At 40.2% G+C, this 17,115-nt stretch overlaps 1 protein-coding gene across 1 annotated transcript in view; it reads right to left on the bottom strand.

The window, feature by feature from the left end:
- The window catches only part of Galnt5 (polypeptide N-acetylgalactosaminyltransferase 5), a 43,556-nt gene that overhangs the window by 12,878 nt on the left and 13,563 nt on the right, over positions 1-17,115 (bottom strand). Inside the window, exons 2-6 of the mRNA XM_036186125.1 lie at positions 14,559-14,725; positions 11,580-11,699; positions 1,936-2,071; positions 1,289-1,408; positions 436-553 (exon numbers count right to left, since the gene is read on the bottom strand). Of these exons, the coding sequence (XP_036042018.1) occupies positions 436-553; positions 1,289-1,408; positions 1,936-2,071; positions 11,580-11,699; positions 14,559-14,725 (661 nt within the window). The remainder of the gene's footprint in view (positions 1-435; positions 554-1,288; positions 1,409-1,935; positions 2,072-11,579; positions 11,700-14,558; positions 14,726-17,115) is intronic.

Raw genomic sequence — 17,115 nt, 5'->3', positions numbered from 1 at the left:
TCATATGTTGTTGTGCTTGTGTATGAATGTTTACATGTATATGGAGGTCAGAGGTCAACAGAAGGTGTCTTCCTCAATTCCTCTCCACCTTAACTTTTGAGACAGTTTCTCTCACTGAAGGTGGAACTCATTGATTCAATGAGAGTAGCTGAACTCACAGATACATGTCACTGTACATGGCTTTCTACATGAGATCCGAACTCAGGTACTCATGCCTGTGTGCCAATCACTTTAGCAACTGAGCCATCTCCCCTGCTCCCAAAATAATGAACTTTTAACTGTAAGAAAGAGAGAAAGAGAGAAAGAGAGAGAGAGAGAGAGAGAGAGAGAGAGAGAGAGAGAGAGAGAGAGGAAGGAAGGAAGGAAGGAAGGAAGAAAGAAAGAAAGAAAGAAAGAAAGAAAGAAAGAAAGCCAGCCAGACTTAGTAGTGAATACCTTGAATGATAGTTCCATATTTTCTCCTCCCCAAACATCAAGACCAGGGTCATAAGTTCCAAGTTCATAAAAGTAACTTTTATCAATGGAGAATAATCCACCTGCCATGACTGGGCACCTATAAAAAGAAAGGTTTGTGTTACACTTTTGTCCCATGGCAGCTTAACTCCTAGAGTGGGTCCTCTGTGTCTGTGTGCGAGACTGGAGGCATTGCTGGATAGGTATGGGGAGGTCTTGGGATGGAGCCCAGAGGTCTTGGGATGGAGCCCAGAGCTTAGCTTTAGTGAAAAGTTTCTGGTTCACAGGGGCTGAACTTAATCAGGGTGTGCGAAGATGTGGGTGGGGCTAGGATTCTTATCTGTCAATTGTGTTCTGAATTGTGTTCTGACACAAATCCCAGGGTTATTTTGGGTTCTTCTATGTCAGGGCTAAATCGAGTACATTTAAAATTGAATTTGGAGATAGGGGGTAGCAAACTAACTTCTCAGGAAGCTTTGCTAAGGTCATATATATATATATATATACACACACATATATACATATATATGTATATATATACATACATATATATATATACAGAGAGAGAGAGAGAGAGAGAGAGAGAGAGAGAGAGAGAGAGAGAGAGAGAGAGACACGGGCTTGCTACTGTAGCCCAGGCTACCCTTAAAAATGCTACTCTCCTGCTTCTGCCCTCTAAGTACTGAGATTACAGGTATGTAACATCATGTCTAGTTGATACCTATAATTCTTGCCAGTTTTCAGAAGATAGAGTAAAACTGATTTTTTAAACCTATTTTCTGTCTTTACACAAGGACTTGGGACTACTGTCTAGTCTTCAGTTTTACACACTTACCTGATTATGTCAGTTTCTTTAATTCCATTTCTTGCAACAACATCTGGAGGAATTGTCCTCCAGCCAAAGTTCATGGGCCATGTGAAGACACCTCTTTGGAAGTTGTCCACTGTCATGTAACTAATTCAGGACAAACAAAACAAATGAAATCACGAATGTTAAGGTTATCTGTGTCACTATGGACTTGATGGATGCTTACACAGATGATCCTGTGTTATCACCTCTTTACATTCTCTCAGAAGATCTTATGGATATGATTTGCTCCAGAGGTTAGCTGGCTTGATCACTTGTTTTCAACTTATATTCATCTTTCAGCCAATAATGGCCATTTTAGAGGAAGAAATGACAACTTAGAAGAATCTATAGAGCTTCCAAAAAGGGTATGACTAGAAACCTGAGAAAAATAAATATTTGGGTTGGGAGTTCAACTGAGTATCAAAAGGGATGAATTTGATAATGAGCAGCTGGATTGATTAACAGATAAAAAAAATTGGTGTACTGGCCAAATAGAGTACTGAATTAATAGGTTCTGATCCCAAGATATCACTCATGTGTTTCCCCCTATTTGGGTAAGTAGGCTTTAACACAGCACATATGAGAACCAGCACTCTCTGCTGCTTTCCAGTGTCAAGATGTGGTAGTGTTACCTCATGTCCTTGTCGTTGATGACTTCGATTACTGGACAGGCCACTTTCTTTCTATTTAAATAAACTCTTTCCAGAAGTGGCTCCAACCAGCCCACATTGCATTCCACGTGAGAGTCTAGGAATGTCAACACATCACCTGTAGAGAAAAAAGATAAAAAGAAAAAAAGAAAAAACCTCATATAACACTGGAAAATATAGTACAATACAGCAAATACATGTGTTTCATTCAAAAGTGTTGGGGATTGTTTGAGAAGCATGACTTTGAATGCAGGTGTCTTCTCTTCTCTCTGAATTCCTGGTTCCTAGAACTTTGTTTTGCAATAATATGGAGAAATTTTAGGAATAGAGATTCTATGGAGTAAGTACCACTTATGCTTAGAAACAACTGATAAGCTACTGGAATTATTCTGCTTTGCTGCTATGATAAAATCATGACTGAAGCATCCTGGGGAAGAAATGGTTGATTTGGCTTGAAAGATCCAATCAGGGCCCACCATTAATGAAAGCCAAGGCATGAACTCAATGGCAGAAGCTGAAAGCAGAAACCAGAGAGGAACAACCTTACTGACATGCTCAGCTTGCTTCCCTATACAACTCAGGATCTATGCCCTGGGGTGGTACATTCACAGTGAGATGTATCCTCCCACACTGTGCTGGCTGGTCTTATGTCAACTTGATACACAAACTAGAGCTATCCGAAAGGAGGGAACTTTGAGAATTGAGAATATGCCTCCATAAGATCTGACTGTAAGGCGTTTTCTTAATTAGTTACTGGTGGGGGATGGCCCAACCCATTGTGTGTGTGGGGTGCTTCTCTGGGCTGGTGGTCCTGGATTCTATAAGAAAGTAGGCTGAGGAAGTCCTGGGAAGTAGGCCAATAAATGGTTCCTCTATGTGGCCTTTACAACAGCTCCTGCCTCCAAGTTCTAGCCCTGTTTAAATTCCTATTCTGATTTCTTCCAGTGATGGACTGTGATCTGGGAGTATAAGCCAAATAAACCCTTTCCTTTATAACGTGCTTTTTGTGTGTGTGATGGTGTTTCCTTGCTGTAAGAGAAACTGTAAGACACACATTAATCAAAAACAAACAAACAAAACAACAACAACAACAACAACAACAAAAACGTTGTACAGACATGCCCCAAGGCCAGTCTTCTGATGAGGTTCCCTTTATTCTGATTAATGTTTTCCCTGACCATTTATTCCAGTATAGACCTGTGCAGTATTCTACCTGGTTATCTTATCTGTTCCTTGTTATGAACCTGAAGTGTAGACTTATTCTCATTTCTACTTAAGAGAAAAAGATCAGAGGAACAAATAACTCTGGTAACTTCCCAAGGTAATTCACCTAGGGTGCCATGTAATATTATGAAACAACTCATTCCATAGCTCATGATGGGAATCCAAGTCTGCATTCACTCCCTACCTGGCCCAGATCTTACCTCATTAATATTCTCATTCATTTGTTGCCAGAACCTGAGGGAAGAAGCACCTGTCGAAAATGTATTTTTGGAATTTTATATTGCTTTATTTGGGGATAAGGAGACTCTCCTACACCCGGATGCCATTCCTGCACTTTCAGATATTTTGTTTTAAAATAAAATCTCAGGATAGTGTTAGATAAGGAAACGAGGCGCTCCCTACATAGCTGGCTCCTGGTAGTGTTTCTAATTGTGGTGGGATCATCTGTGAAAATTGTGCAGCCATGCTGCTGCAGAGAGGCTGAGAGGCACGAGGAAACGGGGAGCGCCTGGAAGTTACACACAAGCAACTCACGTCCTTTGAGCTTTTCCCTATGGCAGATTTCTAAGATCCACCTAAAAATCAATCTTCTAACAAATGGGTTTGTTATTTTTGTGAATTGCTCAAACTCAAAATCAGAGTAACTTCACCCGATCTTTATTGTAATCTGGCATAATTTCCTGTTTTCTAGGACTGAGTACTAGTTGCTAGATTGTTTGGAAATGGGCTTTATTAACAACAGCATCAATAAACTAACGTAAAATTAAAATGGCTAACCTCAAACCACTCAGTGGGCCAAATACCCTTAACTCCTTCATGACTATGGCACCTTGTCCCACTTGTGGACAGTGCTGCTTCATCAAGTAGTTAGTGCTGAAGTGCTGCGCTTAGAGTTTCTTGAGGAACATGACACTGGCTTGCCATTTGATTTTACTTAATGGCTTTTAAGTGATATGGCAGAAAACCTGCTTTAAACCTGCAGCAGAAGTAGGCTGGTGGCATTTATCGAAACTCTGGTGCTTTTCAGGAAACCTTGGAGTAGGCCCAGAGTTTGATGTTACTTGAAGTTCGTTAATTGAGCCTATGAATGCTCATTCCAATGTTAAGAATTTTGCCAAGTGACTTCTCATGGAGTGATTGAGAATCCAAACCTTGATTGCCCTGCAGTATGGCCTACCTTTCTTTAGTGACTAATTCTTAGTAATAATTTAATTGTCCCTTGCCTGCCCATGAAATGCTGACATCCTACTTGGGCCTTTCAAAGTCCTCATTCAGTGAGTAACTAATTAATTCAACCTTTTCATGTGAATTAGACTCAGAGGTCCTGAGCTCTGAGGACACTATGGGCATTGGGCATTGTCTTTTTTTTTTTTTTTTTTTTTTTAGGAGTCCATGTCTTTTATTTCTTTTTGTACATTAGGCCATGAATTTGTATGGAATGGGCTCCAGCAGCTCAGGCTCCTTCCCTTTAGTCCTTACAAAGTGTGCTTCTCTGGGTGGGGTGGGCTGGTGCTTCAGCTGAACCCAGATGCAAGTTAAGGGCAAGATTCTTGCTAAGAGAATTAACATGCAATTGAGCACATCAAGCACTCTAAGAGCCAAGAAAGCTTTCTGAAGTGGGTGAAGGAGAATGACCAGAAGAAAAAGAAAGCCAAAGAGAAGGGCACCATGGGCATTGTTAATGGCAAGAGGACTGTTAGCTACTGGTTATTTTGTAGATAATCCTTTCAGATTTCAAAAACAGCTAATTAAACCTCGAGGGGGGAAAAAGTCTGTGTCTTAGTTAGGGTTTCTATTGCTGCAACGAAACAACATGACCAAAAAGTGAGTTGGGGAGGAACAGGTTTATTAGGCTTACACTTCAGCATTGCTGTTCATCACTGAAGGAAGTCAGGACAGGAACTCAAACAGGGCAGGATCCTGGAGGCAGGAGCTGATGCAGAGGCCATGGAGGGTGCTGCTTACTGGCTTGCTCAGCCTGCTTTCTTTCTTTTAAAAAAATATTTTTATTTTATAATTAATTTAATTTTACATATCAGTCACGGATTCCCTGCTTTCCCAGGGCCACCAGCACAGGGATGGTGTCATCCACATGGGCTGGACCCTCCCTCATTGATCACTAATTGAGAAAATGCCTTACAGCTGGATCTCATGGAGACATTTCCTCAGCCGATGCTCCTTCCTCTCTGAAGACTCTAGCCGTGTCAAGTTGACACACAAAACCAGCCAGGACAGTCTGTTTGAATTTTATTACACTGTGTCTTTGATTGTCTGGCCTCGTCCTTGTCAGCTGCATGTTTTTTTTTTTGAATCCCATTGGGCAAATAATTTGTGGACAGAGATGGTGTGGCCAGTCAGACACTGAACTCAGTTTCTCAATTCTTAGCTTTTTGGCTGAAGCATCTCTGGTTTTCGAGGAGTCTTCAGAACTTTTGCAGTTTCCAACCTATGACTGTTCACAGGGGTTGGAAAATACACAGGTGAATGAGAAGGATAAGCACAGTAGGCCCGAAAGGCTCGTTCAAAGGCAATCATTGAAGTATAATCTCGATAGAACTCAGGGCAGGTGTCAGGCTCACTTCCAGAAGCCAGGGTTCATCCTTAGGATGCTACCAATCCTATTGTGGTGGCAAAACTTTCTGCTTTTCAAGCTTGCAGACACAGGCCTCCCAGTAACGCTGCCCAAAGCATTGTTCTCAAACCATGTCATCCACAAGGCATGGGAACATGGAGGGAAAATAAATGTTCTGAATCTTTATAGCAATTTGATAAGGAATTTAGTAGTTTATTATTTACTGTTTTATATATGCAGTCATTGTTAATATTCAGGCATTTACACTGGCCTGCCTTCATGGAAGGACCAGGGAACAGCAGGAGCATCACCAGCTTGCAAGATGCTATGCTGTGGCCACAATGGCCGCTAGTCAGGCACTCTCCCTATGCGCATGCACTCTTTGAAAAAAGCAAGTGCCTTCTCTCCTAGTTTGTTTTCTCTTCTGGTCCTTCCACCTCAGCTTGGAGACTGCCTTGGCACCCCCATCCCCCAATAAACCCTTCTTGTGAACTCTTGCATGGTGTGACTTTGTGCCACTTCTTGGCTCCAAACTGCCAAGGTCCCTTCCGTTGTTAAATCACAACGGCATTGGTTCCAGGCGACCTCATGATACTGTTCTCATGTGGTTATTTATATATAACAGTGTAGTATTTTCTGTATACTCTAAACCATCCCTGGATTACTTGTGATACTTACATAATCTTGTGTAAATAGTTATGAGACTGAACTATTTGGGGAATAATGACAAGAAAAACCAGTCTGTATATGTTTAGCACAAATGAATTTTTTCACATATTTTTAATCCACAGTTGGTTGAATCCATGGACATAACACTATACATAAGGAGGGCTGGTTGTATACATGTATATACACACAACTATTTTAAGTGTTAAAATGGACCTGTGATTTTATATACCATTTACAAAATTTTATCTTAAATGTATTATGATTTACAATGGGGTAGTCCTTCAAAAATTAGAGAAGGCAAACTTGTCCTTTTTAGGTTCCTTGAGCAGAATTTCTTACTAGTAAGTAGTGAGCAATTAAGATGCACCTAGCTGGGGTTTCCCAGGTCGAGATCTACAACCCTTAGGGAAGCAGTCAATCAATTTGATGGTACTGTCCAGTAATGTAGGGAGGAAGACAAACTACACTGCCCATGCTGTTTGATGAAATTTCTTTTGTGATTACATATGAATTTGCATATGTAACTGGATTGTGATATAAAGTTTTTTTCTTAACAGAACCTATTGTTTGACATTTACTATGTCAACAGTGAGTCAATGTTCTCAAGGGTCCTGATGAATGTGAGACACAAATTTAAGTTTTTACATTTGGATTTGCTAAACTCAAAGACAGAATTTTATGCAACAAACTGTAACCAATTGCCATTGTTTTTAACCAAATTCTGCGGAAGAGAGCCCGACCACCCACAGTACTGTCTAATAGTTGGGCTATTTGGGAGGCCATTGCCAGCATACTTTGTTCACTGCGCAGGCTGGGAGAAATCTCATTGATAAGCAGCATGCTTTTCATGATGTGCTCATTAGCTTTCTCCACATGAACGTCTAATTTTCATTTTAAAGTCAGTGTGTGCTGTGTAAGAACTCACTGTAGTCCCTTCAGTTCTGGCCCCAATATCCATCTGATTGCAGTTCAAGGTTGTTTTATTTATTTTAACATTTATTTTTAATTCCTCCAATTCCCCCTCTCATTATGTCTTATCTGATGGTATATCCTGTAGCCTCCATGCCCAGTGTAAATTATGAGTCTGATTGTTCCTCCAACTGGCCTTGTTCCTCCCTGGTCCAAGACAACTGTAATAGCCTCCTAACTGAATCCTCCACTTCTCTTCTTTCATCTCTCTGACATCCATTTTCTATATGGAGGCCATCCTGGGCTTTTAAAATGCAAATCAGACAATTTAGCTCTCTAGTCACTGACCTTCACTGATTTTCTAACATTTCTTACCTGGCACACAGGACCGTACAGAAGTTCCATTTTTGCATTTTCTCCAAATGAACCTCTTAGTACTCTCTTCTCTAGTCAGTTCCCATCCGCACCTACCTAGGAACTCCTCCTCTGCTTTGAAAGTGCCAAGCTCACATCTGCACTCAACACCTGTACATGTGAATGTCCTTTAGCCACATACCAGCTGATAACTTCGTTTCCTAAATTATTTCTTAACTGTCATATTTTTGTATTATTCACAGATTTACTTTACTGAGGGAATTAAGCTTGGAAAGACATTTAATTTTCAAACATAGTCTGCCAGGTGAGGATGATGGGGACAAGCACAATCAATGTAAATGATGTAGATGCATTATGATTTCATAATGAATGTGTGGCAAAAAAGTAGTCACTGCTGGGCACACCACTCAGTGCTAACACACGCAGTTAGCATACGCAAGAGCCTGGGTTTAATCCTTAATATTATGATTAATAGATAAGAATAAATACCAATTTAAAAAAAAAAACTTAGCAACCACCATAATGACAATTTTGTCATGATACACTTGTTGCTCACTTAAAATTCCTATTACAAAATGTGAGAGTTAATCTTGGATGATGACTGGATCAGAAAAATCATCCAAATGGCCATCTGCTGGGCACCTTGTGAGGCAATTTCTTTAACCAGTTAATTGAAGTGGGAATACTGAACCTAATGTGGGCATCAGCTTCTAGTGGCAACCCACACAAAAGTAATAAGAAGGGAGCTTTGCTTTTTGCCTGATCACTCAAGTCTTGCTAGCAAGTTTATTGACTCTGCTGCAGCTGCTGCATTTCTTTGCTAGTATCAGAACCCAGGTTCTTTGGATTTCTAATGTGGACTGTCATCCAGTCTTGTGTAGTAGTTTCCTCTGAGATTAAATCCATCTATCTTGAAGGGAGATGTCTTCAGAGAGGATGTTTCCAGGGCGGTAAAATAACAGGGGTGTTCTAAGGGGAAATACTGCAAGAAAGTTCCTTAAGACAGGAATTAAACAGTACAAATAGCGTCAGAAAGTTCCTGAAACTGATCAGATTCACTGGGTCCCTCCATTACTAAAAGTATACAAATAGTGAAGACTGCTGAGAGGAACCGAGACACATCCAGTAGCCTGGAAGAAGCAGAGGCCAGGAGAATCATCTAGAGACAAGGACCAGCTTAGCTGCCTTGAAGAGACTCAGACCAATTTAGCTATGTTGAGAGGACACTCTGAACCTGTTGAGATGCCTGCAGGCTGTGCAGTGTGATCCAAGCTCCTACCTTTTGTGAGCTGTCACCCATGCTGGAGTGGGCTTTGGTGATGCAGCTGTCTTGGCATCATTTCTGCTCCTTTAAGTAACCCCTCACCCCAAACCTGTAAGTAAAACTGGTAAAACTCATTGGTTCACTAAATTGGATTTTGATGGTATGTTTCATGAGTTTCTTATCTGAGATGAGTAGATTCTGTGTTTTATCTCCTCAGGAAAAGTCTGCAATACAAGTTATTCTCCAGTAATTCTCTAGGCCTTCAGTGACAGACTGAGACCATTGAAATGCTCAGCCTTATTTACTGAGCATCTACTGTGTCCTCAGCCTCTTCTGAGTGCATCAGCCATTATTGGACTACCCAGACTGTGTTGTGTTAGGCAATCTAATAAATCTCCCTTTACTATATGTTCAGTACCAGATCTGTTCTTGTAAAGAATCCTGACTAATGCACAAAGAGATCAAGTTTTATTTTAGCAAACGGTTGGGATGATAAGAACACTTGGGATGTCTAGTAACAAGAAAATAAGAATGCAGTGCGCACCATCATGAGAATTTGTTAAGTCTAAGCTGGTGGACACTGGCAATGCCAGGGTTTTTCAAGGTTAAGTGGCACCAATAAGCAACAAAGAATAGTAGTAGATGAGAATGCCGACTCTGGACTCTCTGGACATCTGTCTGGGTACAGATGCAAACATTACCCTCATCAGCTTGAGAGAATGACTGTACCTGTTTCACAGAGGCGCTGTAAGGATTTAGTCAGTGGGTATGGGAGGTTATAGAGTGACATCTGATTTACAAAATCTGCTCTTGCTGTAGGAGCACAGATCCTTCCATAGAAAGATGTAAAATTGATGCTGAATGTTTTATCATTTCTAGAACACTGGCTGACAGAAAGGATTCACCTTCCAGTCACCCCACAACAGTAAAAAGAGACAAGGAAATTGGTGTAGTGCTCTTTGGAACCACAGAAATAACTGTGGGAAAAAAAGAGGCAGCTTCAGGAAAGAGAGGTGTGGGAACCTGAGAATTAAATGTTTCTGAAGTCTTTGAATACTTAGGGATTTGGTTACAAAATCTCAGGTTTACATTGGCTCAAATTCTGGACAGTTTGAACACTTAAGAAGAATGGTTGTCAGATATTCATGTGAAATTTCCACAGAAACAGAGTCACAGGGGAATTTGATGGAAGAGAAGGTTAGAAAGAGGGTAGAAGAAGAGAGAGCAGAGAAGAAAGGAGAAGGAAAGACACAGGGTCTTGGAGGGATCTCTACTACATAAAAATTGTGGCTTAAAAAAGGAAGAAATACAGAAAAGCTGTTTTGTGAGTTCTCATTCTAATAACTGATTCCAGCAAGGGTCAGCAGTATATGCTCAATCACTGTGTAAAATGTGTGAGCATTAGGTTACTCTTTGGAAGCAGAGGATTAACCCACAAGTTACTTTCAACCTTCAAAGTGGATATTTAGTTGTCAATATCTTAGTATAACGAAGAGTGAGATAGTCTGACAATATAGGAAGGAACAAGAAATAACCAAATTCTGTGACCTGTAGTCACATTGTATGTATTGATCACATTCATGGGGACTGAAAATTCATAACATGGTTAGTTGTGCAGGGAACCATGGAGTTGGCTTGACCTAGCTGCCTTGAGAGGTTTTTCAGTCCATGGCTCCTGGGACACAATGTGCCTTCCAGTTCCTGAGAGACTGATACACTCCCTCAGACAGTGATGTGTTCAGGCCACTTTGGTTTCTCTGTACGCTTCCTTAGTAGTCAAGGAAGCATGAAGGCTTGACAGGACAATTGGTCTTAGACATTAGATTTTGTGTACCCTGAATGACTTGCAAACTTCATTGTATCCTGGCAACTACAACTGTATTGATCCTGGAAATTGCCATTATATTCTGTTTCTGATAAAGGTATAAAAATTCTGATTGCTCTCAATGAAATTGTCATAGTCTCAGTTGTGCTGTGGCCCCTTCAAGCAGTCTGATTTAATTTCTCAGAGCTATATCAGGTGACCTTGGCCTGGTAAGTAAGTGCAGGAACTTAAACAATTGTACAAATATATTCCCTGGAAGTTTAAAATAACACATTATGTCAACATAGTGTGTGAGGTTGGCTAGACAGGGAGACTAAAAGGACAAAATTAAAAAGTCTATACAATTTTTAAAAGATATTTGAATTGAAAAATATTGGGAACAATGGGAAAAGCTGAAAGCAAATTTATAGATATTTGCTGTTTTTCCAATATGAAAGTATGCTTATTTAAGAGAATGTCCCTATTTTTTCAGTAATGCCCAGTGAAAACTCAGGTGTTTAGTGTCATGGTGTCATAGTGTCTGTGAATTCCTTTTCAAAGGCCCAGATAATATGGCTAGTGTATCCAGCATGTGCATGTATGTGCGTGAGAGTGTGTGTGTGTGTGTGTGTGTGTGTGTGTGTGTGTGTATAACAAAACAGGCATTTCACTAGGCTAAAAATCAATAGCCTTAAGAGATGTACATGTAGGTATCCCTGGTTCTGTTCTTTCAAGTTGCATTTTTTTTTTGGCAAACATCATAAATTAAAGCAAACTTTTGATGAAACAGAAGGAGAGCAGTTTCTTACCTGTTGCATTCTGTGCTCCTGCCAGCCTCGCTCTGATCAAGCCATGTCTCTCTTTGAGGCGAAGAATCCGAACTTTTGGAAACCGAGACATGTATTTATCCAAATTTCCTTTTAGGTAGTCTATATCAGGGTCAGAATGAACACAAATACTGTAATTAACTAGGTTTACGAGCAGTGTTTTTGTGATGTCAAATCCAAAACTATGATGTCATTCCTGTTACCAATTTTTATCTCATGGGCCACAATTTGATGTCATCTTATTGAAAATATTTTATGTGGGTTCAATATTCTAAAATGACTGATTTCTCAAATCCAAGATGGGCGCCTAAATCATGTGTACAAGTTTGAGAATTTGTAAGAAGCCAACATTATTGTCATTGGTTAAGAGCTATCATTCCTCTCTCCCTTTTCTCTGAAGAATGATTCATTGAGGATATTAAAGGGTCAATGGGCAGAGCAACAAGTAGACTACAGTGTTTACATAAGACAACAGGCTGCTGAGGTCTCCAGTTTTGGAAAAGGACTTGCTTGGTTGGGGTGAGTATATTTGTGGGCAATTTCTTGGCATATAATTCTCCCCAAGGAAGAAATGCTGTCCTAATTGGTAGGTGTACAGCTTGAAGAAATCAGCCTGAGATGTTAGGTATGTGACTTCCAGTTAAATAATCTCTGCCATGCAAATAACAGCAGTCCTGGTTATTCCAAGTGTGGTTCTGGCAGACAGCTCTGGTAACAGGGCTCAGGGCTTCAGCTCCATGGTATCAGCTTAGAGCTGTGGTGGTATTGTGTTCCCCAAAATATTGTGCACCCTAATAAACTTATCTGGGGTCAGAGAAAGAACAGCCACAATATTAAACATGGAGGTTAGGCAGTGGTAGCACATGCCTTTAATCCTAGCATTCCAGAGGCAGAAATCCATCTGTTCAATGATACAGCCAAGCATGGTGACTCACGCCTTTAATCCCAGGGAGTGATGGTAGAAAGCAGAATGATATATAAAGCATGAGGAACAGAAACAAAAAGCATTTGGCTGTTTAACCTTTTAGGCTTTGAGCAGCACAGTTTAGCTGAGATCCATTTGGATGAGGACACAGAAGCTTCCAGGCTGAGAAAACAGAATCAGCTGAGGAACTGGCAAGGTGAGGTAGCTGTGGCTTGTTCTGCTTCTCTGATCTTCCAGCATTCACCCCAGTACCAGGCCCTGGGTTTGATTTTATTAATAAGACCATTTAAGATTCCTGCTACATAGAGCACCTTTGCTTTTTAGTTGGCTGTAGGGGGATCTAGCTAAGAAACCTTTAAGAGATCTTCAAGGATGTATTGTCAGCCACTTCTGTAGCTATTGATAGTTTGATAGCTATCCTTGGTAGGAATGGCTTCCAGATTTTCTTTTCTTTTCTTTTCTTTTCTTTTCTTTTCTTTTCTTTTCTTTTCTTTTCTTTTCTTTTCTTTTCAGACTGGCCTTCACCATATAGCCCAAGCTGAGCTTGAACTCTTGATTCTCCTCCCTCCATCCCCAGGTACTAGGATTACAGATACATACCACTACATCTGATTTTCCCAGAATATAGTTACAGCTCATTTCCTACTATTTTTTTTTGTGTGTGTTTTGTTTGTTTTGAGACAAGTTTTCTTGTCTCTATGTAGCCCTGGTTGTCATGGAATTCACTCTGTAGACCAGGCTGGCCTTGAACTCAGAGATTTGCCTGCTTCTGCCTCCTGAGTGCTGGATTTAAAGGTGTGTGCCACCACTGACCAGCTGTGTGTGTATGGGTTTCTTAAAGAGACTCTAAAACTGTACAAGATTCAGGGTCCACAAAAAACTCATAAAAAATGACCTCATAAAGGTCTCTTTTTGCTTGGTAGCTGGCTGCTATTTCTGTGTATGCCATCAAGATCACTTATTAGCGTTTTTTGGTTCTCTTCTGGCATCTTACTGCTGCTTAAGTTCACTGTAGTTATGTTAGCAACAACAGAACCAAAGAAAGCATGTGCATCACTCTGGTTACAGATCAAGGTTTGGCTGTTTTGTTTGTTTGTTTTGGGTTTTTTGTTTTTTGTTTTTTTGTTTTTTGTTTTTTTTAACACCACCATCCATTTGCTGTTTATTCTAGTTTTTAAAAAAATGGGTGAAAATTTGGGAATTCACCTTGTGGTATCATGGGGCCTGTGAGACTTCTATATACATAGATACTTTGGTAATGTGAAGAGCAAAATTCTTCAATGTAATTAATGAAAACAATGGGACCTTAAACAGTGTGGAGGCTTCTGCTTCCAGACTGCACTAGAACCATTATCTTTCTGATCCTTTAAAAATGTGTCTTCTCCATGCTTAACTGCCCCTGGGATCTTCCTTGCTCTTCAGAAAAGCCAGGAGACCTCCATTTCTTTGCTTTCCACTGATTTTAACTTTGGCTACTGACAGTAGAAAAAGAATTCTATGAACAGGGTAGACTTTGCTCATTATAGTCCATGAAAAATGACCTGTTCATCATCTTCTGGACTCAAGTGACCATCTCAGGGAGTGGCAGCATTAAAATCACCCCTAGAAGGCAGAGGACATCCAGCACAGTAGACCCCTGGTTGACCAGTGATAGTCTTACAGATGTCCTTGTGGTATGTATGGGTGTTTTGCCTGCATGTGTGTCTGGGTAGCACATGCATGCAGTGCCTGTTGAGGCCAGAAGAGGGTGTTGGGTCCCCATTTACAAATAGCTTTGTGCTGTCTAGTCAGTGCTGGAATTGAACCCAGATCCTCTGGAAGAACAACTGGTGATCTTACCTGCTCAGCCGTGTCTCTAGCATCAATTAGTAATATACGATTAATGCTAAGATTTATGTTTTTATAGCTCCATACAAAACAGTAATTTGGCATTTACAAATACTTAAGCTTCATTAAATTGTCCTCTAAACTCAAAACTACTGCTGCCTTCCATTAAACTTGAACTTTTCAGGAGGAATCCAAGGCAGTTTTCTTACCTTTGGTGCTGAAGTCATCCACCAGAAGAATCTCCTTGATGAGGTGTGGAGGAGAGCGATTGAGGACGCTGTGCACAGACCTCAGGAGAGCAGACCATACCTCATCTACGAAGCACATGATGATGCTGGTGGTTGGGAGGTCATTGTGAACTAGCTGCTCTGCACATCTGGGCCAGGATATAAGCACAGCTAAGAGATATGCCACTGAGATCATAAAGGGCCCTAAATAATCTGTGTGCATGCATACACACACACACACACACACACACACACACACACACACACACACACACCTATCTGCCACCAGGTTATATGTGTACCATAATGATCTAATTGTATGCCTCAGCAATAGCATTTGTTGAAATGACTAGGAGGTATAAGACTGCAGTGAAAAGCATAGGGCTTTGTAGGTGGTTAGACCCCAATCCTACCACCAAGATAGTAACCTCAATAATAACTTACTTATTCTTTCTAAGCCTCAGTTTTCACATCTGCCAAACAAGGTGATGGTCTTCTGAGAGGTTTAGAGCCTAATGAACTTCATAGAAACCATGAATCATACTTCCTGGCACAGGCATTCACTGAACAGTAGCTATTGCTACCATTATTAAATTATATACCAGAAGAGAGCATTCTGTGTTATTTAGTGTTACTAAGTAGTTTATGATCGCCTGTATAAATAGCCATCTGCCAAATGCCAAAAGAGATATCCTTCACTCCACTCAGCATATGAATGTATTTATGGTACAATGTACATGTGCCAGATAATTGCACTCTTTCCCACTTCTCTATTTGGAAATTCCTTGCTGTGACTACTGCAGAGTAGCCATACTTGAAGTCATTTTGCTGGCATAGAAATGAGAGAAAGGCTAAGAGGGAGCAGGTGCTTGGTGGGCTGCACCTGGTCATGGTTTCCTGCAGGCTCTGCAGCTCATGCTGCCTCACTGGCATTTTCTGTGTCTGGCTTATGTCACCATTACAGGGCAACTCATAGTGGGACCTTCCAAATTATGTTTGCCATTAAGTACTCTGCCTTATTTCAGTGTACGACTCAGACTTCTTTCTCCCTTTAGAAGATGAATGTATGGACAGACTGGCTCTTGATTATGTTGTTGGTAAGTTCTGAGACTGAAACTGTGGTTTACTCTAGCCCTAGAAGTAACCATGGAAGTTTAAATCCACAGAGTAAAAATAGCTAGCAGTCACTGTAGCATTTGTGAGAACCAGAGTTTCTGTTAAGTACTGTGGCTCAGTTTTGTTTACTTAATGAATAAGACAAAGATAAAAGCAAATGCTATAGTTAAACAGACAACATTTGCTTGTTTTTTTGTTTATGGTTGTCAAAGTAGTGCTGTGAACACAATTTAATTCAATACCATGGCAATTGCTTAAGATGCAATTGTGTAATGTATTATCACATCCTTCTTTAAATGGTGCAAAATGAAACATGAGATGATCAGTGACCCACCCAGCACCATTTACCTAGTTATAATATACAAGGGAATGTAAAATGATATAGTTTTAATTTCATTGGTCTATAATGATTTTACGCACTAACAGAGTGTGCCTTGGGAATCAAATATACATATGGTCACATATCATTTATCCCTAATTACTGGCTTGGTGAAATTGCTTAACTTCTTTGAAATTTAATTTGCCAGCTACAAAGCAAAGATTAAAAACCTCACTTACTTAAATATATATCTGATACATAGCCTTTTTGGAAGAAATACAAGCAAACCCATCATGATCTATAATTTCAGTCTTTTCCTAAAGTGATTGGTTAGCATAATAACCCAAAGGCCTTGGAAAAACATACATCCATCCTTCAGCCCCAGAAAATGGATTCAGAAAGTTCGCATAGAAATTGAGAATCTTTGTCATAAACAAAATAAGAGATAGAAGAATGACTCACAAGTCAGTGGGGGAATGTACGTTCTTACATAAAGCTAATTCAGTATCCTCATACTATGTGATTAAACTTAAGACAACATTAGAGGGCAGAAATGAACATGGACTACATTTTCAGGTGCTGTAAAGTCAAAATAACACATTTCAATCAGACATCTTAATCTGATTCCAATGTTAATGTAAAATAACAGGCTGCCTAAGTTAATCTTATTCTGTAGAAATAACACCTGCTTTGGAATTTCTCTAAACTATGAGCATTTCTGACTACATTTAAGGATTATATTAATTACCTCATGGTTGCTGTAGCACCTAAGATTTCTGCTCCACAGCTTCTCCTAATTAACCTATCCTCTCTTACATTTTGCTATGAGCAGAAAGAAGTTACCAGGTCACACCTTCAGAGCTGTGCATGAGCTTTCCTTAACAAAATGTCCAAGTTCATCACCTCCAACTTCTGCTGTGACAGAGGACACAATTTAGGCAAGCTCCCTGCCACTCTGTAACACACTTCACCTCTTCCCCAGAACCCTATCACCTGCTGCTCAATCCCTGCAAGCCATCAGGAGAAACACTGCCAGTGCCTGTATTTTGACCAATATCTTCTCATGATGACATCATGTTCACAGAAGTGATAGAAATGTCCTCT

This window comes from Onychomys torridus, chromosome 4 (assembly GCF_903995425.1).
Source record: "Onychomys torridus chromosome 4, mOncTor1.1, whole genome shotgun sequence".
Taxonomy (NCBI): domain Eukaryota; kingdom Metazoa; phylum Chordata; class Mammalia; order Rodentia; family Cricetidae; genus Onychomys; species Onychomys torridus.
This window is presented reverse-complemented; position numbering and strand designations above follow the sequence as displayed.